Genomic DNA, 22,405 nt, shown 5'->3' on the forward strand with positions numbered 1-22,405 from the left:
TGAAATTCAAAAGGGAAATTGCAGTTACCACCGCCCGACACATACACACGTGCCTTCCTCCCCTCCACACACCCCCCCTCCAACCATGAGAAGCAGAGGGTCTTTGCTACAAGGCAGCCCCTACTCAAACCCCATTCACAGCAGCCACGCTGCCTGCGGGCGCAGCAGAGCGAAGCACAGCCCCGGCTTGGGCGCTGGCGACACATCCATGTGCTGGGGACGTGCAGGAGGAGCTGCTCCGTGTCCCATCTCCCATGCAAGGCCAGCGAGTGCTTTGGATCTGTGGTTGCTGATGAGGATGTGCAGGAATGAATGGGCTGCGTGTGACGGGCACGGTGATGAGGTGGGGGTGAGGGGAGGAGGAAGAGCGCCGCGCTATGCCTCCGTTGCCTCCGCTCCTCCTGCGGCCTCCTTAGGACGTCACAGGCTGGATGGGGAGCAGGCTGCCGAACTTAAAGTGCTGGATCACAGGAAACTTCTCCAGGCACTGCAGGAGAGATAAAGAAGGGTGAATTCAGGAGACGTTTGCACCTTACGCATGCAGCCAGAGCTACATCCTGCCTCTGGGGTCAGGAGGCAGCGCGTTTGGGGCTGCTCGGCTCAGCTGCAGGCAGAGGGGTCAGTCCCATGTCTCCCCCCACAACATTCCTGTCAGGCTCCTCAGGCCAGTGACACTTCATAATCCCATCCCCTTCCCTTCAGGCAGAGCCTGTTGCCTGCTGAAATTCAGGCCTGGAGCATGAGCAGAAGAGGCACGTTGATGTCAGCAGCTTTCTCTCTCCCCACCTCTCCTTGCTGGAGCTGATCTCTTTGAAGAGCTTCACTCTACAAACACTTTGAGAGCTGCAGAAATGCCCCCAGGGAAGAGACTCTCCCTCCCCAGGACAGTGCCACTGGGTCTGAGGCATCACCCTGCAGCCCCAAGGCACTGCCCAAACTGCATTCCAGGTGCTCAGGTCTTTGACAGACAAGCACCAGGGATTTTGCTGCCATAATTTAAGACGTGACACTATTCCTAACAACCTCTCACCCTGAAGTTCCCACCACCATTGCAGAGTAATGATGGAAGGAGTATGGATCACAGATCAGCCGTATACACCCACTACAAGGCAGCTTAAGATGTGAGGGCACAGCCTCCTCTGCTCACCATGCTGCCAGGGCAGGCAGGTCAGTGACTGTGGTCAATAACCATGTCTGGTTTGCCAGCACCAGCCTGGCACAGCCACTCAGGAGCTCTGTTTCTTTGAGTCATTGCAGATTCAGACTGCCCAGAGCTCAGAAGGCACAGAGCAGACTCACCTCCAGACACACAAACCTCAGCAGTACGTGTGGACCAGCCCCACACTGCACCTACACCAGCATCGCTCAGGTCACTTGTGAGTAGTTGTGCTGAACAAGGGCCATAGAGCACCTCACTGTGCTGCAATGGGGACTCATCTACCAGGGTGCCTGGGTACAACTAGTAAGGTGTTGGCCACCTCCTCGCTGTAGGCAGAGGGGCAAGTCCTCCCCTCCCTAGACAGCATGATATGAAGAGAGAAAAAAGAAAGCCAAGTGCTCTTGGGAAGAGAGCCCTTCCCCTGTACGCAGCTGAGGCATGGATCTACTGATGGGAGTCTTGTTCTACAGGAGATGTGAAGTACAACCACAGCACAGCAGCTACGAACGAACAGGAATCCATCTACGCTCTTGGCAGAAAGAGCATCTGCTCAGAGCTGGAGGGATGGATGCTGCACTAGGCAGGCACCCAGCTCCCCACAAGCTGCAGCCCCAGAAGGAGGGTGTCAAGGCCACACTGGCTCCTGCCTGCAACCAACAGCCTCCCAGACACATCTCAGGCACAGGATGCACAACTCATTCCTCCAGGCTCTTCTTCAAAGCACAGTTCCTTCCTACCAAAGGGAGGCAAGAGCCATGCTGCAGTTACCACTCTTCTTTCCATAGGAGCCTTGTGCCCTTCACCAGGCTGCAGCGGGGGAGATCCCAGAGCGGGGAGGAAGCAGTGTGCTGCAGACAGCTCTTCCCCCTGAGGCAGGCAGCCTGCCCTTGTGCTGTCATCACAGGCAAGCAGGCAGATTTTTGCTCAGAAGCCCAGGCCTATGGTAATCCCTCTGGAGCCAGAGGTCAGACAACTGGTTCCAGCACAACTGAACTGCTCCCAGGCGTGCTAGAGCCAAAACAAGTTCGGAGGTGGTGAAAGTACACGACAGCACTGTTCAATCCTGGGGAACAACAGCCACACAGAAAACCACACGCCTCCATGGCAAGGCACCAAGGAGAAATAAGGCCTGTGACCATCAGGACACATTACCTTTAAAGCTTCCTAAGGCTCAGAGCTGCTGCCATCTCTCTGCACAACCCCTCAGACAAACCCTTGGGGGAAGCAGGGCTGGATAACAGTGACATGAGGGGAAGAGCTGACAACTGAGTACCGGAGATGTTGACAGCTAGAAATGTCAGCCCAACTAGCTCCAAGGGGTCCCATGGAAGACCAGACTGGTTTGGACTTCAGATGAAGAGCCTTTCCCACCAATGGGAACAATGGCTATCCATTCCACTTAACATATTGCCAGCCCAAGAGGAGACAAGCAGAGAAACTTCCACCTCTATCCAGCAGGACAAGCACAAATTGACTGGATTACTAGAGGGGCCAAGAGACAGGACTTTCCTTGCATCATTTTGGGTGAGACTGATGCAGCCAACACTGGCTCAATGGAAAGGACAGGCTTATTTTCTTCTTGTCACCATCCTGATCACACTGAAGGTCTGCTTGGGACTCAACTGGGGAGTAGATTCTCTCATCGAGTCCACCCTTTAAAGATGGAACTGGGACTAGATTAGTTACAATGGAAAGTATTTCCCGAGTGACTGCAGAGAAGGAAAGGTCAGGAGACTCAAAAGCAGGCTCAGGGGGAAAACATCAAGGCTGCTGCTTTAACCAGATTCTATTCTGCCAACTCTTCACTTGCTTTTGATGGAAAGAATAAGAAATGCCCTTGTGCTTCCACACATCTTCACCCATTATATTTCTATTATAAATAGACACATTTGAGATTCCATAAACACATAGAGCTGAAGACACATTGTCTTCAGTCTACTGCCCACCCACAGACCCTGCAGCAAGCACCCTTGAGCACCTAAACCCAGGCCAGAACTCCCAGCCATATGGATGTACCTGGACTTGCTGTTGGCTGATTAAAGTCATCCCACAGAAGGGACAGAGAAGAGATAAAGCATCCAGAGTGCTTTTAAATGACCCAGGTCTGGGGACTGCCCCACTCCTACCAAGTGAGAGCAGGTTATGAGTGAGCATTTGACATCTCCTGGTCTGCTCCTAGCAAGTGAGCCCTTTGCTCTGCTGCTGCCTCTATTTAAAACCCAGCACTGAGCACTTCAGTTCAGGAGCTTAAGCTTCCATCAGTGTCTGATTTCACCCAATCTACCTGCACTGGGTGATCAGAGGGGCAGGGGGAAGGGAGGGGCACTTTGCTTTACTCAATGAGTTCTACACCTCAGCCTAAGTTTGTGTCATTACTACCCCCAGCAGTTTGTGTGCTCTCCCCATTGACACAGCTCTAGGTATTTCCAGCAACCCACCAGTACTGGATCCAGCATTCCCACAGAACATCCTCTGCTACTCAAATCAGACCAAGGCCTCCAGAAAAGACATCTTGGCTGCACGCAGAGGAGCCAAAGAACCCAGCACTTTCTAGAGGATCCTTAAGGTGTGCCAGAGAGATCTGCCCCAAAACACCAGTGGACAGGCACACTGCACTGTGGGCATATCACTGCCAAGCTCCTCCAGCCATGTGCATGAAGTGGAAGCAACCCTAGAGTGCAGGGCATGGGGGCACCAGTCAGGAGCACCCAAACAGTACAGGGCATGTGGGATGCCTGGGGAGTACCCAAACAGCATGCAAAGGAACTGATGGAAAGGAAAGGAAGGACGGAGGCAGGGCTGTTGAGGCAGCAGCAGAGCACACTCTAGCTTTTAGGGGACCACTTTAACAGCATTCCCAGGGCTTCCCATCACCCCCCCCAGCTCTCACACCAGAGCCTCCAGCTCTGGGTTTCCTGGCAGGCAGCAGAGCTGCGAGCAGGGGCAGTCCTGGAGGAGCAGCTCAGGGGCACCCCTCCGAGGAGCAGCCAGGGGAGGGGGTCACCCCCCAGCCCCACTTCTCCTCCTCTTTGGAGGCTGGGAGGAAAACTGAGCTGGGGGCGGAAGGAGCCAGCGGGCCTGGGAGTGACACCTCACAGATTAGAGAGGTATGTGGCCTGGAACCTAAACACAGGATGTGCAGTGCAGAGGAAGGGCTGGGGGAGGGAGCGCCGAGTTCGGCACAGTTAACCCCTTTGTGCGCTGGGCCTGAGCTGCCCGCCAGCCTCTGCCATATGTCCCAGCTCCAGGAGCGTGGCTGCCTTGAGCAAGAGACCACAGAGAATAGGATTAACTCTTTCAAGCACTGCTGGTCCCCCCCGGGCGCCCCAGGGAGTTGCACCATCCCTGCTCCTCCAGCATCTTCAGCACAGCCCGTGCCGCCCTGCAGAGCCAGCATGCTCCCATCCTTCCCAGCAAGAGATGCTGCCTGTTGGCCGTTCCCTCTGGAGGCCCAGATGTGGTGGTTCCTGTCCTGCTTCCTCAAGCTCAGGGTTAGCTCGAGCAGGAAGGAGAGATAAGGGAGAGCCAAAACTGCCCAGTTCCTCAGGTCAGGGCTGGCCAGGAAAGCCTGCTGGGGCAGCGCCAGCACAGCCCCGGTGCGTGGAGGGCTGCCAAGCCCAGGAGGTAGCAGTGGCCTCACCGTGCACACTGCATGGGTGGGACATGGGTAGGAAGTGTTCAGCCTGCTCTGGGGCTCCTGAAACATGGGATGATGATTTAAACTAAGTCTCCTTCAGCTGGTAAAACAACAGTGTGGGGACCAGAAAGCCAAGCAGGGCAAGACATCAGCCCTAACCCTTCAGGGTAGATATAAAGAAGAAGTTCTTTACTGTGAGGGTGGTGAGGCACTGGCACAGGGTGCCCAAAGAAGTGGTGAATGCTCCATCCCTGGCAGTGTTCAAGGCCAGGCTGGACAGAGCCTTGGGTGACATGGTTTAGTGTGAGGCATCCCTGCCCATGGCAAGGGGTTGGAACTGGATATCTTAAGGTCCTTTCCAATCCAAACCAGTCTACGATTCCATAATCTAATCTGGAGACCCGCAACTTGCACTATGGGAAGACAAGAAAGGGTAAAAGTCATGTCTGCAAGGAATGGCCAATTTGGGATTGGACTGGGGGCAAGCACTAGGCAGGCAGAAGCCTGCTCCTAGCCAGCAGCACCTGAACCATTCTGCACCTCCAAGCCCCATTCAGCATGGGACAGCAACTTGCTGTGATGGGGGCCCCACACCAAGGAGCAGCAGAAGAGCTGACCCACAGTGCAGTGGAAGGGAGGAGGCGTGTGGGGAAAGCAGCCTCCCCCTGCCCATGGCGCTCACCTCTGCCTTGTACATGCGGATGAGGCCCTGGTTGACCTTGGACCAGGAGGGCACGGCGCTGATGTTCCAGAGCTGGTTGGAGTGCTCAGCAAAGGGACCCGTCTTCATCTGAAAGAGACCCAAAGCAGGGCTGAGGGAGCCAGGCCAGCCAGGAGCCTCGTGCACCAGCAGTGACTCACGCTCACACTCTCTCCAAGCAAACATTCCCACCAAGCCCTGTGACCCACGCAGCAGCCACCTCACTGCGCCTTCCCTCCCTCCCTCCTGCTGCGCCCGCATCACACGAGGCCGTGGCAATCCAGCTCCCCCACCTTCCTCAATGGAATTAAAACCTTTTCCTGCCACGCTTTCCTCATCTGCACACCTCCCTTTTACTGACTGCATTAAAAAAGCCCCACATAAGTCCCGTTCTCCCCCCCCCCCAAGTAGAGCTTGGCTCAACGCTGTTCCTATTCTACCCAGAAACCTCACAGTGCAGCTCTGCTGGGCTTTCCAAGAAAATGACTCATTCCCCATTCAGATCAACAACAGGCAGCAGCGACAACCGCCGCTGCCTTCCCTGAATACAGAGGGCAGTGCAGGTTGGCAGCAGCTCCGGTGCCTGCAGCCCATTCCACACCTGCCTCTAGCACAGGAGGGCTCTGTGGGGAGGCAGGAGCAGAGGGGACACGCTCCACTCCCACTCTCCAAACTGGCTCCATGGCTGCGAGCTGCAGGCTCACAGCAGATGCTTTAAATATATCTTGAATATGGGGGGTTGTATTTGAATATCCCAAGGTTTCTCCTCCCATGGTTTGGAAGAGGGAGGCCGGGAGGGGGGGAGCTGCAATCAGGGACAGTTGCATGGAGATTCCCTGGGTCGTTGTCTCTCCTTCTCCTCCATGAACAAAACCAGACCCTCGGGGAGAAAAAGAAACACAAGGCAGCCACTCTGACTGAGTGAAGTTCCCATGACATCAGAAACCACAAGGCCGAAGCTCACGCTAAAAGGGAGCGTGGGGAGAGAGGAATCTCTTGGGTTCTCCTTCTCCAACAACTAACCCCTTCCCTCCGCGCACGCACAGGCCTAGAGCGAGGGTGGGAAAAGAGCCTCCAAAACCACCCCTCTGCCTGCTCTAAAAGCAAGCAAAGCCAACCAATCTGCTGTGGGAAATAGCTGCTGCCCTTCTGCAACGTCTGTGTGGCAGCAAAGAGGGGAGGCAAAGCCAGAACACCCCACTGCTTGGAGGACAGCGCGTTTCAAACGCACTGACCACGGGGCTGGAGCACCAGAAGCGGGTCTGTAGCTCTGCCTGCAGTCGGGAGAGCGCAGGCGCATCCCCACTTCCCCTCGGCAGTGCTTGGGATGACGGATGAGCTGCGCAGCCATTCCCGCTCCCCTCCACCGTGCACGTTCCTCGCGGACACGAGATGAAGCACGCAGATACACAAAGCACGACGCTGTATTAAGCACGAGGATTTGGCACCCAGAGGCTGCCAGGGAGCTCGGCGCCAGCCGGGTCACTCGCAGCATCCCCCTATGGGAGCTGTGGCTGCGCGCCTTTCGACGCCAAACATCCCTCCAGCATGGCTGCTCTTCGCAGGGGCACAGCTTGCATCAGCCACCACCACCACTCCGCTTTGCTTCTCGCCCCCTCTAAGCTGGAGTGAGCATGCTGGTGAGCACAGAAGAGGCAAGCATGGCTCTCCAGCCCCATGCTCGCACCACCGCGGCCCTCCTCACGCAGGGTGCCAGTGAGGGATGGCTTGGCTATGGTTTCCTACTGGGGAGGGAAAAACAAGGAGGATGAAGGAGGGGGAACCAAAAGGAATCATCTCCTTCCAGCCACAAAGGGCGAAGAGGGAGAGCGGGAGGGGAGAGCAGAGGCAGCGAGCACGCTGCAGTCCCGCAGTGACCCCAGGGGAACGGAGTGAGTCAGAGCAGCCATATTGAGCAGGAAATTACTCACAGACGCGGCGTTCCTGCCTCTCGGTTCCCAAGAGAATCGGCCTTTTGTAAATGGTTCCTCTGTCAGTGCCGGGGGGAGGGGGACGGCTGAGGCCGTGCTTTCCTGTCAGCTCCTTCCCTTCCAGCAGAAACCCGAGCCCTCCCTTCCCAAACCTCCAAATTTAGAAGCCAGATTGAAGCTGAAATTCCTGCTGCCTGCCCTGGGCCCTTGGAGGAGCATGTGGGCAATCACAGCGCTCCACTGCAACAGCCAGGGGGTACCCGCACCCCTCTTCTGCACAAATACACACAGCCCTGCCACCGCTGCCACCCACAGCCCCCGGGGCAGGAGGCACCACAGAGATGCTCCCAAACCATCCTCATGCCCGCACCTATGGGTACTGCACACACCCCGCAGCACACTTTGGCAGCACGGGGACAGCTCAAGTCCCAGCCAGCTCCATAAACCTCACCCTATTCCAGATCCACACATTCAGGTCCAAAATGACCCCACAGATTTCCCAGCTTATGCAAGGCTCCTGTAGGGTGGTGCTTGGTGAGCCCAGGATGGACATCACCTCGCTGCTACCTGAGGTTTAAATATACACGTGGCAAACCCCACGACAGTGTGTATTCATACCCTGAAACGTCACACAGAGGCTGAGAAAAATATCTGCTCAAGAGCATATCCTCTTGGTTGAAGGAAAACAACCAGCCTCGGCTGTAGCTTGCTGAAACAAAACCTGCTCTCACATCGGTAACACATACCAGAGACACTATGGGAACTGCTGCGGTGTTTGCTACGTGTTTAACAATACTAAAGGACAGCTGTTTCCAGCTGACAAGCTCAGAAGAAAAATCACATCGTTCATTTATTAAAGGTTTTAATCCCTTCTCTCTTCTTTCCCTGCTATTTTGTTGTCGATTTTGGAGAGAAAGCGGTTGGAGGGCACTTGAGGCTGTCCCAGCCCCACCTAGCGGCAGTAACAGCATTCCCAGGAACTGGGGAGAGAAAGAAAACCCCAAAATTTAAAGGCAAACTCTTCCTAAGGAGAACCGGTGCCTGCATGGAGATGGATTGAAAACACCATGCATTTACCAACGCAGGTTGCTGCCATCCCTCAGCGATCACGCCAGGAGGGCTCCTTGCCACCAGGTGGCACTGAGGAACTCAGAGAAACGCCAAATTCCAGGATTCTCAACAAATGTGCAGGAAAAGGAGCAAAATCACTCGCTTTAGAAGTCTCCCAGGAAGCTGACTTTCTGCAGGCAAAAGCAGAGTGACCTGAAGCTGCAGCTCGGTGCTGTGTATCTTAAACCTGACGTGTCAGCTGTGCACTGCAGAACACTACACAGACACGTCAAGGGATGCATGGGTTTATGTTTTTAACAGCTCAGTGCACTGTCTGGGTATGAGAGAGGCCCAAATTATAATGAAGCTTAAAGTATCTTGGCTCCCACTTTCCTGTCCTCATCTTGATCTCTTCTACCAGCACCTCTTTACTACCTGTGGCAAGATTTATGTCCACATTAAGGGTGAAACCCTGTGAGGTGCTAAGCACCAACAAACCCTACTACATTCAGCAGGATTTGAAACAGTTTGTGCCAAAAGCTCCATGAAAATTTCCTACATGAAAGGCTAAGTTCATATTCTGTAACCTCCCTTCTCTCTAATCTCTAAATTAGAGCTGAGTAGGGGGGAAAAGCAAACAGAACAAAGGGGAAGAATCACACTCTCACCTCCAAAGCAGCTCTGTCTTACAGAGACAATAAATCCCTTACCACAGCAGAGCATGGAGCTCTTGCTCTCTGCCCAGACCACACAGGGGGACAGTAGAATCATGGCCAGATGATCCAGCTGAGGGCAGAAAGCTGTGAGCTCTCTCACTGAGAAACACTGCCCATGGCTGGCAACAGGCTGAGTATCACCGGCCCCTCACCTCAAGGGTCCTATAGTGCTTGAGCAGAAACACAGTCCCGATAGTGTTGCCAGCTGAGTGAATCTCAGCACCATCTCTGCTCCAGACTGTGTGCAAATGAGGCACATTTAATGGGCAGCTCCTGGTAGAACATGGAAGAGACCAAGGTGCACAGAGGTTTGGGAGCCTGCCCTAAGCAAGCGGAGGCCCAGGGCCTGGCAGGCAGCGCCCAAGGGCTGCAGGGAGGGGAGGTGATCTTGGCAAGCCCAGCTGGTTTGCAGCTCCTACTTCATCTTCCTAGCATACTTGCAGGCACCAGTCTTCTCCATCTGAGTTCCCACTGACTGATCCAAGGTGATTTGTTTGCTCTTGTTACAGCTCCCTTCAACTGCAATCCACAGCCCATCTACCTTAATTATACTTCCCTCTAAACATCCCTGTCTCAACTCATTCAAGGAGAGCACCTCAGACATGCAACAATGGTTCATCCACACAGTTCCATGAGAGCAAACTAACAAGCAAAGGAGGAAGAGAAAACCACAGTATCTACTGTAAAGAGAACTTCCCCGTGGGACAAACTCCCTTCCAGTCCTCACCTCTGTAATGAACAGGATGCACTCCAGGAACATGAAGTCCTTATGGTTTTCATTTACCACCTTCTCATCAACAAAGTGTCGAGGCTCCAGACTTGGATGGTCTAAAAAGAGACAATAAGAAGTAACCTGGATGCTATCCCCCTCCTGAGACCGAGTTCAACCAGGTCTTTTCCTGTCCCCCTTTCAGAAGAAACAGGATCCCCCCATTGCAGAGCTCTTCAGAAGAAATCACAGAGCTGCCCCCTTCCATCTTATCTCCCACTCCAGTGCCTCAGCACTGGTAAACTCCCCATGGCAAAAAAGAAATGTGTTTTCTAGCTCCAAAACCAAACCTCTCCTTTTAAAAAGCTTGCAGCCATTGCAATGAAGACAGATGTACTGTTCAGAGAAGCCTTCCACCTCCCAACCTAAGCAGCCAGCTTCATTTGGAAAGCTGAGGGAAAAAACACAATAATCCAAGCCCCAAGGAAACTCTTCTGCTGCACCACACACAAATTTGACATATTTGAATTTAAAAGTCTCAAACCCCAACATTTCTGCAACTCAGACAGACAGGGGGCAGGCTGGGACACGAGAAGGTTTTCATTAGTACCTATCAGCTGGGAACTGCCCCATATGAAAGGTAGAAACTGGAAGTCATCCAAGCCCCACACGCCCTGGCTGCCAGCAGGCTCCATCCTGTAGGTCTTCTGAAGTTTTCGCATCACTTCAAGGTACCTGAGACCAAGGAGAGAAGTAAGAGTTAAGACAAGGTCTTCCTCTATCTCCACTGACTTACATGAGGCCAAGAACCACCAGTCTGCTTACAAGCAAGACCCCCATCTACAGCACAGTACATGGAATTCAACTCCTTTGCCACAGAAAGCAGCCTGAAGGTACGTATAGTAGTAAATTCCAGCCCCTTCTAAAAACTGTTGGTTTGGTTTGTGGTTGGTTTGTGGATTTTTACACCAAATTCACTAACAAATCAAGTGGCAGGGCTCTATTTTATTGAATGTGTCTCATGTTGGTGCAGACCTTCCCTCACCCCCCCTGTTATTTGATAACACTGACACTTTGCTCTCCTTCAACAACTTCCAGAAGACCTCAGAAAGCTTTCCCCCTCATGGCAACTGCTACCTCCACTTTTCAGCAGGAAAACTAAAGCTGGAAGCACCACTGAAGGAATTCTTTCCCTGCCACCAAACAGTGATACAGCTGGGATCGGATCTCTGGACCCCAAACACCCATTCCAGCAGTTCTATCAGTACCAACTCTACCTCCTGGGCTGGAAACACACCTCGAGGAGCAGTGGGGACCTGCCAGCTTCATAGAGGGCTTTTTAAATGCCTGGAGAGCTGTTGGATCCTCTGATCAGATCTGTCTGTCACAAAGCACAGAGCTTCACCCATGTACCTCTGCAAAGCTCAGTAACTGGTGCTCAGCTCAAGTAACCTTCCAGAAAGACACTGCCTCTAACAGACAAAGCGCTCTCACCTCTTTTGGAGGCAGTTATCACAGGTCACCCACCACACAGACCATTAAACAGTACATCTGCCTCCTAGTTTTGTCTAAATTTGCCTTCAGTTTTCCCACTGTGCTCTTTTTCCTTAGGCCAGCGAGGCCTTCAGCATTCATGTTCTCCATGTACATGTCTCTGAAGGCCTTCGAGTGCTCAGCTCACACCCCAAGGAGGAGGCTCCTTTTGTTACTCCCAAATGGGTGTGGATGAGTGGAAGAAAGGGGCACAACAAGGCTACAGGAGGAGTCTGGTGCATAGAACAGGCAGTAACATCTCACACAGCTGGAAGAGGACAGGGACCTGCCACATTGCAGCCCTTCTCCTTCCATTACCTCACCTGTTAAATACTTTAAAGACAATGGCCATCTGGTCATCCATTCTGAGCACACCAATTTTGCAGAGGCAGCAGAGAAAGGCTGCAAATGCAGCTTCGTGACCTAAAGAACATGAAGAGATGTGACACTGGTGTCTCTGGAGCCTAGGACAAGCTTCCTGTAGGCACAATGGCTCTTCAGAAATCACAGTCTTGTCTCAAGCACCTTAATTCTATTGTCCCTATTAAAGCCATGAGCTGACAGTATTTCATCCCCACACAGCACCCTTCCCCGAAGATACCTTCTAGACATTCATTATTAACTTTGAGAAAGGAACTGCTGCTCCCAGTGGAGGAACAAAACACACCTATAGTCTCACCACCGCGAGCTAGGACATGAGCCTCTGGCTTGGGACACACAGGAGGGGAGGAAAGGCTGAATTTCCTCCCCTGAGCTCACAAAACCCCAGCCACTGGGTCCCTTTCCAAGGACAACGTCTCCCCCTGGTGCCGGCGAGCAGCAGCTCTCTGGCAAGCACTGCACCACCTCCAGCTCTTCATCCTTTTACCCACGTCCTCCTCCTCCTCTCCTTATCCAGGTGCAAAGCGGTGTTTCCTTGCACCCACAGCATCCTGTTCTTCTGCCTTTTGGTGCCCGAGTACCTGTGCCATAGTCAATGCGGGTGGAATTCCCCACGGATTCCTTCAAGTACACAGCCACTTCTGGCGCAGCAGCAGCCAAATGCTTGGGAATCACTGCTGCCACCAACTTCTCTGCTTCCTGAAAGACACGACAGACTCCCTTGAGTGAGTGCAGATGTGTCCCATCCCCAGGAAACAGTCCTCCGCTGCTCAGATACTGCTGCAGAGTGGGAGCTGCAATGGTGCAGTGGCCAGAGCCAGCACGGCAGAGGAGGGAATCTCCTGTTGAAGAGCTCAGCTCCAGAGATGGAGCAATCCAGGGAGAGGTTGTCCTGACATTACCCAGACCACAGGTATTGTGCAGGAAAAAAAAGCTTCATCATCCAAGTCCATCAACCCACTTGAGTCAGCTACTCGACAAAAGCATTAAGAGAGCAGCAGACCTCCTGCAAGCTCATTGTGGCTGGGACTGTGCCACCTCCAGAGCTCAGTGCAGGGCAAGTGCTCTGAGCTGAAGGAATTGGAGCAGTTTCACAACCTTCCTCTGATTTTGTGTGTCAGCCACCAGCCAGCAGACAGAGGGCAGGTACAAACCAAAGGAGCTCCTTGGGTTTGGAGGGGCCTTGTGGCTCATCCAGGACCAGGAGACCCAGTCAAGAGCATTTATGTGGACCACATGCTCTCATAAGAGGAGAAGACAGCACCAGATCAGCGGTAAGTGATGCATATCAAGAGGTGGATCCTTTACAGCTCATCTGAGCAGATCCTCTTGAAATTGCTTGGCTGCACACAGGGATGGAGCTGTTCTGCTGCCCCTACTGGGCATGCTGCCCTGCTGTAGGAGCTGCGTGTATGCTACACGTGAAAGCCATGCTCACCTGGTCTAGTTTGGCATACCAGGTCCTGAAGGCTTTGTTCCCAAAGCGAGAGGGTTGATCCACTGGCGGGGTTTCATCAATCCATCTGTCGAGGGTGTTCAGGAGAGCCACCAGCTTTTCAATGGGCTACAGAGACAAAGAAGATGAGGGGTTACGGTGACATAAACCAGAGCAGTCCTCCAGGCTCCAGCATCTCTGCTCTGGATTGGAGCTGTTAAGGCCCACACCATCCTTCCCAAGGGTGACAAGCAGAAACAGGATATGCCAACCCTCCCAGAAAGGCAGAGGGCTGGGTTAGCCTTACCCTCAGCAGATCAGTCCACTACAAAGCCCAGCCTGAGGCAGGCTCTTCAGTCACCCACACAGACTTTCATGAGCTGTTAACAGCACTGTGCTCTAAAGCCTCTGGGAGAATTGCTACAGCAAGCTCCCAGCTATGGGACACACAGCACTGAGCAGCAGGGAAGTGTTACAGAGGTCAAGGATCCCCAACACAGAACTCAAGGCTCTGCATCTTGAGGGTCCTGCATCCCCCATTGGATATAGCATGGCACTTACTATACAACCTCACCAGCAGCTGGTGATGTGATTTGCCCTTCTCAAGGCCTCTAATCTTTGTCCCAAAGTCTCTTAGGAGGCAGGATTAGCAGTGTTGGTGTTTGTACAGCACCCAGCACAGCAGGGCCTAATCACAAGTCAACCTTCTCAGCACGATTCCTGTTGCTTCCAACTCATACCAGCAAGGCAGCTCCAACCCAGGGATACTCAGTGGCAAAATACAACCTATCTAGAGGCAGCCTGGTTTGCCTAAGGGTGGTTTCATCAGAGCAAGCATGAGAAGCTCTCAGTTGTCATAGAAATACCTCATCACAAACAGAAAGCTGATGGGAAGACAGCAACAGCAAGAAAACAGGGCCCCCTTTTTTATATCTAGCACGAAAGGAGGAATGTGTAGGATGCAAGAGAGTGACTGCAGTTGACACTGTTGTGGCCATGAAGGAAGAGAGATCCAATACGCAGTACAGCACAGTGTCTCAGACTGTAGTTAGGACCAGGGCTGGCCAAAGCACACAGCCTCCTCCCTGCTTTGCCCATACAGCACCAAGAGGCAACGCCACAGGCAGCACTTTAAGCAGCTCCCAATGCTTGTAGGAGGCTGTGCTGACGTCTGGTCAAGCCTGCCAGAGGCACTGGGATTCTCCTCGCCTGACTCCAAGCAGCTGGGGAGACCACAGCCACCAGAGCAGCTGGCCAGGCCCCAGGCAATGGAGCTCCTGTGTCTCGAGAGGGGATTCCTCCTTGAAGGGGACAAAGAGGACAGCAGAAGCAGCGGCTGGTTTGACTTTGCTGGAGGCATGTGAAGCCGGCTGGTCTCCTGGGCTGTGGTTCAATCCTTCACGTCTTGCCTGCCGGGAGGACAAGGAAAGAGCGGAGCCTAGCTCGTCTCCGGCCCTTGAAGTGAAACTTGGAGGGGCAGGCAGAGACAGGCATGGCAGAGCTGGGCTGAACCAGCTGCAGATCGCTCCCCGCACCCTCTGCTCCCAGGAGGAAGGGTCCTGTGGCAGACACAAGCTCCCACAGACAGCAGCTCCCAAGCTGCCATCCCAAGGACATGGTGGGATCACCAGTGGGATCCAGCAGGACTGGGCAGAGGAGAGACCCACTCACCCCACAGGACCTCAACACTCAGCTGCTGAGCCAGGCTAGAGGCTAGGACAGATTTAGGACAATATCTAAGTGCCAAGGGACAGAGGGGACCAGAAGCTCCTCTGAGGAGGCTTCAAGCTGGGGCCACTACAGGCCAGTGCCCCACATACACCTGGACCACAGCAGTGCAGCCCCTTCTGCTTCAGCTCCCTCCTAAAACACCCAGCTCCCTCCTGCAGACACCCAGCACCTCCCCACTGCCCGGGGCCAGGTCTGGACTCAGCCCTCCTCCTTCCTGGCTGTTGCATTCCCCTGCAATTAAGCAACAGCCTCCCCAACCCTGGGCTGCATTAAATAATTAAACCATGCTGGTGATTTATCCACCGGCACCGGCAGCTCATTCCCAGCAGCCCCCGTATCCCAACCCCTTCCCAGCGAGCACTCAGAGCTGCCTGGATAAATGGCTGGTAAGGACCAGCTCCTTCCCCTGGGGAGCAGCAGGGTCCAACCTCCCCTTCCCCACTCACTTGCTTTAAAGGGATTAAAAAGCCCAGCCCCACTGCACATGGGAGAGCAGGACCCAGCTGCCGGCTCAGCCACGCCAATAAATAATTTAAGAGATGCAGCTCATTTTGGGCTCAAAGCCCTTTGAAAAGAGGGTTCCTAAAAGAAGCTGCCTCCCATTGTCCAGCAGAGGAAATCCTAGATCCAGAGCTAACCCTAGGTGGGAGAGAAGGAGGGGAAGAGCTGAGCTTCCCAGAACACAACCATCAGCACCACTGCAGCCTTATTTTGCCTGGCTGGGCTTTTAAGCTCTATTTTTGCTTTACCTTTCCAGTGATCAAAGCAAGGACAGCCTCCCCCCTGCTCTCCTCATTGTGCTGATTTTGCATCGCCTTGACCCTGAGCCTGCCACCGGTCCCAGAGGCAAACCACAGAGCCTCCTACAGAGCACAGACCTGTCAGCATCTCTCAAGAGCAGGGGCCAGGCAGACAGAGGTGCTAAGAAGGCATCTCAGCAGCCAAAGCTGCCTGCGGGGACCGAGCCTGCCCCTGTGGGCTCCTGGAGTAGGGGGGAGCTCCTAAAACCAGGGCATTTGCTGCTTCCCTCTTGGAGCTACAGACCAGTCAGTTTCCCTCCAGTGCAGTGGGCTGTGTGAAAGGAAGGTCTGCTCCTCACATGGCCAAAATGAACCTCCTCCTCCTCGCTGCACTGCTCCTCTGATCAAAGTCACAGCTCTGAAAGTGCTCCAGGCTGCAGCCCCAACAGTTGCTGCATGGATCCCCACGTGAAAAGCATTCCCTGCAGGAGGAGAAGGCAGGTCACAGCCTATCAGTCAGACAACCTCGTGCCAGACACAGCGTCTACACCAGAGTCCTAAGCAACAGCTCAGCTATCGTTGTTTGTCAGATGCCTCCAGCAAAACCCCAGACAGCTCCATGCAATCCTGCAGTAAGAGCAGAGCAAGCTCAGCAAGTCTCAGAAGGGGCTCAGCCCCCAAAGGATCCAGCAGACAGTTTGGTATCGACACATGCTATGCTGGAAACCATTAAGCTGTCTCATTCAAAGCACAACAGACCATATACTTCCCTGTGTTTCTTTTCCATAGCAAAGCAATAGCAGTAGGTCACAGAGAGGATACACATTCAGCAGAAAGGATTCCAGGAGGTCATTTGCCCAAGGAAGGCGTCCCCAGCATTTGATCAGGGAGGAAGATGGGATGGCACAAAAGCACATCGGCAGCAGGTACAGCAAAGGAGAAGAAAGCAGAGCAGAGATGCAAGCAGAGGCCACAAGGGGCTGAGCCTTTAAAAAGCACAGATAAGCAGTTTGATGTACAAAGGAACCTGCGTGAACAGGCAACCTCATCAACAAGGCAGCCCTGGGGATGCTCCACCTGTGCCTCCAGCCACAGGCTTCTGCTCTCCTCAGCACCAGGGGGGTGAGACACATTCCCTGCCACTTCCCAAGCAGTGGGATTGTGTCTCTTGTTTGTCACCTGGACTGGAAGCACGGATGGAAAACATTCCCTTCAAGAGGGATCTGCTGCAGGGATGCAGCCCCGATACAGAGCTGACAGCTCTGAGGGGCTGGCAGAGAATGGTTTTTCCCCCTCCTTTGTTTTGCTCATTTTTAATGCTTTGTTTCCCTAGAACTGCTCTGTGAGTGGTTGGGAATGAGGGAGATCCTGACAGAGAGAAAACTCAGAGGTGAATGCAAACAGCAGAGAGCAAGAGCAGCATCTGACAGCAGTTTCTACTGAACTGAAGGAACAAAAGGTGGACTCAAAGCCTGTTGGGGAGGGACTTGTTATCCCTGATCCCCCCTCTGCAAGAAGTACAAGCAAGTTTCTCATCCATACACTGGCTCCTAGAAGGGAAGGCTGGATTCAACATGCCTGCTTCAAACATAAATGACTAGGTTAAAGATGACTGTAGGCTGCCTTCCCACACCAGAAATAAGCTCGAAACACACAGGGCCCAGCCTGCTGCCCATTCTGCCTGGATCTTTTTAGACTATTCCCAGCTTTCTTGAACAACCATGGTAAGTTTGAGCAGTAAAATGCACCCAAGAATCTCTTCATTGAATACAGAACAAGGGAGGGGGATCCAGCATGCAGCACAAAAGCAAAGGTGGTGGCCTAATCTGCTCTGTAGATCACAACAGCACCCACAGAGCCCTCAGGCCAGCAGTGAGGACAGCTGAGGCCAGGTAGTAACACCAATGAGGACGCCTTCCCTCTCCCTCTGGCTTCAAATGGTTTTGCTGTGCTTGAATAAAGTGAAGAAGCCCTAAAACTGGCTGCAGCACAGCCAGGTGACAGTCACATTGAAGCAAGGGGAAAAACACATCCTTTCTGCTTAACACCTTGGAAGGGGCAATCCTGCCCCACAGGCTAACCCAACCACCCCAGCTCCCGTTTGCTCCACAGTCCCCATAGCAATTTGCTATGGCAAAGCAGGGCCAAAGACATGCCCTGAGCTTGCACACTGTCAAACCAGACCCTGCACAGCTCAGCTGCTGTGAAAACAGGGTTAAAATACGTCCTTTTCTGCATCCTCCTCCTCACCACCAGCACCTGTCCACTTGTAATTTGTTTCATTTCCCATCCAGCGAGCACACACAGAGCCTCTGCATCCTGGAGGGAGGACTGCAGGCTGACATTTGCATCCCCAATTGCATTTATTCTCCCTGGCTCCCAGCTAAGCTGCCAACTCATTCCTCACCTAGGAAATATTCACTGTAGAGCCAAAAACAAAAGGAAAAAGGGAAAAAAAAGGCAGAAAAGAAAGGGATTCAACCTCTTCTCCTACCTCTGAAACCTTGTATTCGCAGGTCAGCTTCTTGCCCTTGACACCTTCATTCAGAGTGAGGATGAAGCCCATGTAATCTGCATATGCCTGCAAACACACCCAAGAAAGCAGGGTGTTAGGGAGCACCCATAGTCTGCCTGACCAAGCAATATGGCATGGAAACGCTCCTGCACTCCCAAGGAACCCTTCCCAACAGGCAATGCTGCTCTCTTGGAGACAGCCAAGGTGCAGGGCTGGCTGTGAGGTTACTGCTATTTTGGGCAAAAGGCAGATGGTGACTGCACCAAGAACTCTGCATCCTGTGGAAACAGAGAAGAGAATCCTAAAAATGCCCCTGAAATCATTCCTGCAGCTCCCTACCTCCTGCCAGGTCAAATTCAAGCTCAGCTGGGCTCAGCTGTGCCCAGACATCCTGCTCTGCTTCTCCCAGACCTGCACCATTATCTCCCCTTTCCTCCCTCGACTCTTCTCCCATGCTCATGCATTTTAGAGAAGTGGGAGACAGCCCAGGCTGCTCTTCCCTTTAAATTGGCTGCTTTTGAAGCACCATTTCCAGTGTCTGGGAACAGTAGACAAGCACACTGCCACTTCTCCCTCCTCAGGCCTCTCTTACACAGAAATCCTGACCAGGAGCAAGTCCTTAAACCCAGGAGATCAAGCAAAGAAGCTGCACTCAAAGATCTGCCTGACACCTGGCTATAACCTAAGCTTCTCTTAAGACATCACAGATCAGTCTGGAAGGGAGAACTTGCTCCTAAGAGGTGGGACAAGTCTGGGCTAACACACCAAGCCCTCAGAGGCAGGAGGGCTGTTCCACCAGCTCCACACATACTGTAAACAGAAATTACCCAGGCAATTGAAGGCCTGGGCTGTAGAGCCCTTTCCAGTACAGCAGGGTGGGAAGGCCTCAGGATACAACTCAGACTGGTGCTATTAGAGGACCAGGACCACATTGAGTTTGATCAGTGCTGGGTAAATCCAGTTTTGGTGTAATGTCAGACCACATAGGGTGGAATAGTTACCGGCTTCTTGTCGAGCTTGTTGGGAGGGAGCACTAATGATTTTTAAACATCTCTGGGCTCTCTGAACATCTGGGCTCTCCCTGGCTCCCTCCTTTGTTGAAGCATTTTGCTGCCAAGTAATTTTCCTACAAAGAGGCAGTGACTCTTCTGCTTTAAAACACAAACCAATTCATTTCCCATTACTTGCCCAAACCTGCTTTACCTCTTGGCTGCTCCCAGACCAGACCTGGCTGCCCCTGAAGCATAACCACCACTTACCAGTCTTCCCTGAGCCCAGAGCCGTACCTGAGAACGCTTCCACTTGGCCATGTCAGAAACCATGTTTATCTCCTTTTTGGGGATCATGAAGCATTGCTGGAGGGGAGGAGTCACCTCCTCAGTAGTGCCTGGGAGATGCAAAAAAGAGGTAAAATAGAGGCAGTGGAGAAGAAGGAATTCTCTATCTTTTCTTAGAAATCAGCATGTACTTCTTAGGAGACCTCTCCCAGCTTGCACTGTTATCTCACCAAGTCCTCCTCACCAAACAGTGCCCTCCCAATCCCCAGATAACATACTCCTAAGGACACTGCAAGGCTTCAGAAAGTGGCATTACGTTTGTTTTCCCCTGCATTTCCCATCCAGGCAGAGAGGCTGGTGCGGGAGATAACAAAGACAACACCCACCTAGTTTCAGTCTAGTGAAGCCAAGCCTCAGGTCATGTGGAGCACTGAGCTCTCCTAACAAACCAACCGTGCCTTGGGTTTAGGGTGTTAAACCTGAGCTGCTCTCCTCTAAAAAGGCCAACTCCTGCAAAGATAAAGCTGGAGCAATTCAATAGGTGGCACTCCAGAGCCGCAGCCCCTGGTCCAGGCAGCACAAGGGCTTGGAGGATTCCAAGACACAGCCTCTTCCAGGGGGATGCTGTGAAGATCATTTCATTTTAAAGCTCTCCCAGAGCCCAGAATGTAATATTTAATCCAAACACAAGTTGTTAATGCTCTACAGGGGCTCTTTTCCCCAGCCTCCAACCCAAGGTTTGCTGTGAGGGGGATGGCAATGGGACACTGGAAGCCACAAATGCTGCATGAAGTTAGAGGCGATTTGCATTATACTCCTATAAGTGTAGCTTTCAACAGCAAGAAGCAGGCAGGAGACCACTGTTAAGGAACCTGGGTGCTGATGTGAGACTCTGCATTGTGTTAGAGTCACCCAGTTCAGTTTGTTAATCCTAGAACATCTGAGGGCATTTGCTCAGCACCAGCTTCAGCTGCTGCTCTCTGCACTAAAGCAAGTTCAAGCACTGGCTCCCTAACACACACATAGAATCATAGAATAGTTAGGGTTGGAAAGGACCTTAAGATCATCCAATTCCAGCCCCCCTGCCATGGGCAGGGACACCTCACACTAAACCATGGCACCCAAGGCTCTGTCCAACCTGGCCTTGAACACTGCCAGGGATGGAGCATTCACAGCCTCCCTGGGCAACCCATTCCAGTGCCTCACCACCCTAACAGGAAAGAATTTCCTCCTTATATCCAATCTAAACTTCCCCTGTTTAAGTTTGAACCCGTTACCCCTTGTCCTGTCACTACAGTCCCTAATGAAGAGTCCCTCCCCAGCATCCCTATAGGCCCCTACCACAAACTCCAACTCCTTAAAGCATAATGAGCTGCGTTTACATGGAAAACACTACCCAGGAGCATGAGCAGCCCTTTCTGCAGCACAGCAGCGCTGTCTTGGAGGCAGATTAAGGGGAAAAAGGAATCCCAAGTCACAGGAACCACTGTGACCTGGGTCTGCTGCAGACTGTCACACAAGCTTCAGTAGTCGTTGAGCTTCTCTGCCTTTCAGATTCCTCATCTCTGGAACAAACCTCATCACCTGCCCGGGGTGTTTATGGTTAATTCCAAAGTTACAGTAAAACTTCCAGGTACAAGGATAGAGGGACAGCACACAGGGAGTTTAAATGGAAGTCACACACACCTCCCCTGGAAATCCAGCACACAGCTCAGTGACCAGCACAGCAACCACAGAACTCTTACTTTAAAAGAGCTTGGAACACCAAAACAACGATAAACACCAGAGCCGTGGGGGGAAACGGCAAACAGTGTCTTGTTCCATCAATACAGATAGTACAGAAAGGCCAGAGATGGGGCCAGGGCAGTGCCCTGGAGCGGGGGGACCCGGGTCTCAGCCCAGCCTGTGCCTCATCGCAGAACTTGGGTCATCTTTCTTATTTGTTTCTCAGCCATCCCTTTCCTGACACACACACACACACACACACACACCGTGCATTGCCTCTTGGGGAGGGGACCACGGATACTGAAAGAAGGAAGCACAGTGCGGGCTGCAGAGGTTGTAATAATACAGAAGCAAAAGTCCAAGCTCGTGGGGAAGGGGTGCAATGGACCCCTGCAAACAGCCCCCAGCCCAGCACGGGAAACCGGCGTCACAACAACCGGGCTGTGGGTGCCGGGGAGCCCCGGCTGCAGCAGCTCCAGCACCCCAAAACCCGACCGTGCAGGCCCGAGGCTCCCCCGCCCGTCCCCGCTCCCTGCGCTGGGTACAGAGCCCAGCCCAGCCCCGCCGCCTCGGGGTGCGGGGGGGGGGGGAACAGGCGCAGCGGGGCCGGTGTCGGTGCTCCCCTCCCCTCCCCTCCCGGCCCGGCCCAGGGTCAGGCGGCTCCAGGGCCCCTCCGCAGCCGCAGCAAAGCCGCTTTCCCCTTCACCCCCCTCAGAACCGGGCACTCGCTGCCGTCGCCCCCGTGCAGCACAAGGCCCTGCGGGCCCCCTCCCACACACCCTGGCCCGGCCCCAAAGACACCCCCGGAGGCCCCGAGGCCGCCCCTCACCTGCCCGCCGCTCGCTCTCTGCCATCTTCCCGGAGCCCCGCCGTTGCTGCCACCCTTCACCCCTCACCTCCGGCCACGCCGAAGCCGCCGGCGGCCATCTTTGAGCCGGGCACGCCGCCCGGCCCTGTCACCCGCGGGGCTGTCACCCGGAGGCGTGTCTCCTCCCAGCCTCCCGCGCCGCCATGTTTGTGTGGAGCACGCTCCCCTGTGTCCACACAGGGCCGCGGGGCGAGGAAGCACGGCTGGGCGAGCGGGAGGACGCTTCTCGCCGGCTCCCAGGTGACAGAGGAGCCGCATCCCGTCGCCGACACGCAGCGGGGCTCGCTCCCTTCACTGT

General features: G+C 53.7%; 1 protein-coding gene across 3 annotated transcripts in view; it reads right to left on the reverse strand.

The window, feature by feature from the left end:
- Window positions 1-22,405, reverse strand: part of PTPA (protein phosphatase 2 phosphatase activator) — a 25,441-nt gene continuing 3,036 nt past the window's right edge. The window contains exons 1-10 of one of the 3 annotated variants that reach the window (XM_062641246.1): window positions 22,136-22,279; window positions 19,524-19,624; window positions 18,217-18,303; window positions 13,255-13,380; window positions 12,398-12,515; window positions 11,759-11,858; window positions 10,513-10,637; window positions 9,921-10,021; window positions 5,479-5,586; window positions 1-487 (exon numbers count right to left, since the gene is read on the reverse strand). In XM_062641246.1, coding sequence (XP_062497230.1) covers window positions 413-487; window positions 5,479-5,586; window positions 9,921-10,021; window positions 10,513-10,637; window positions 11,759-11,858; window positions 12,398-12,515; window positions 13,255-13,380; window positions 18,217-18,303; window positions 19,524-19,624; window positions 22,136-22,166 — 972 coding nt within the window. In that variant the 5' untranslated portion in view covers window positions 22,167-22,279 and the 3' untranslated portion in view covers window positions 1-412. Of the gene's footprint in view, window positions 488-5,478; window positions 5,587-9,920; window positions 10,022-10,512; window positions 10,638-11,758; window positions 11,859-12,397; window positions 12,516-13,254; window positions 13,381-18,216; window positions 18,304-19,523; window positions 19,625-22,068; window positions 22,280-22,405 lie in introns of those variants that run through there. The other 2 variants (XM_062641247.1, XM_062641249.1) reach the window with 2 other exon arrangements.

The sequence above is a fragment of the Pezoporus occidentalis genome, unplaced genomic scaffold, assembly GCF_034315485.1.
Source record: "Pezoporus occidentalis ecotype Australia unplaced genomic scaffold, CSIRO_AGI_Poc_V1 ctg68, whole genome shotgun sequence".
In the NCBI taxonomy this organism is placed as follows: domain Eukaryota; kingdom Metazoa; phylum Chordata; class Aves; order Psittaciformes; family Psittacidae; genus Pezoporus; species Pezoporus occidentalis.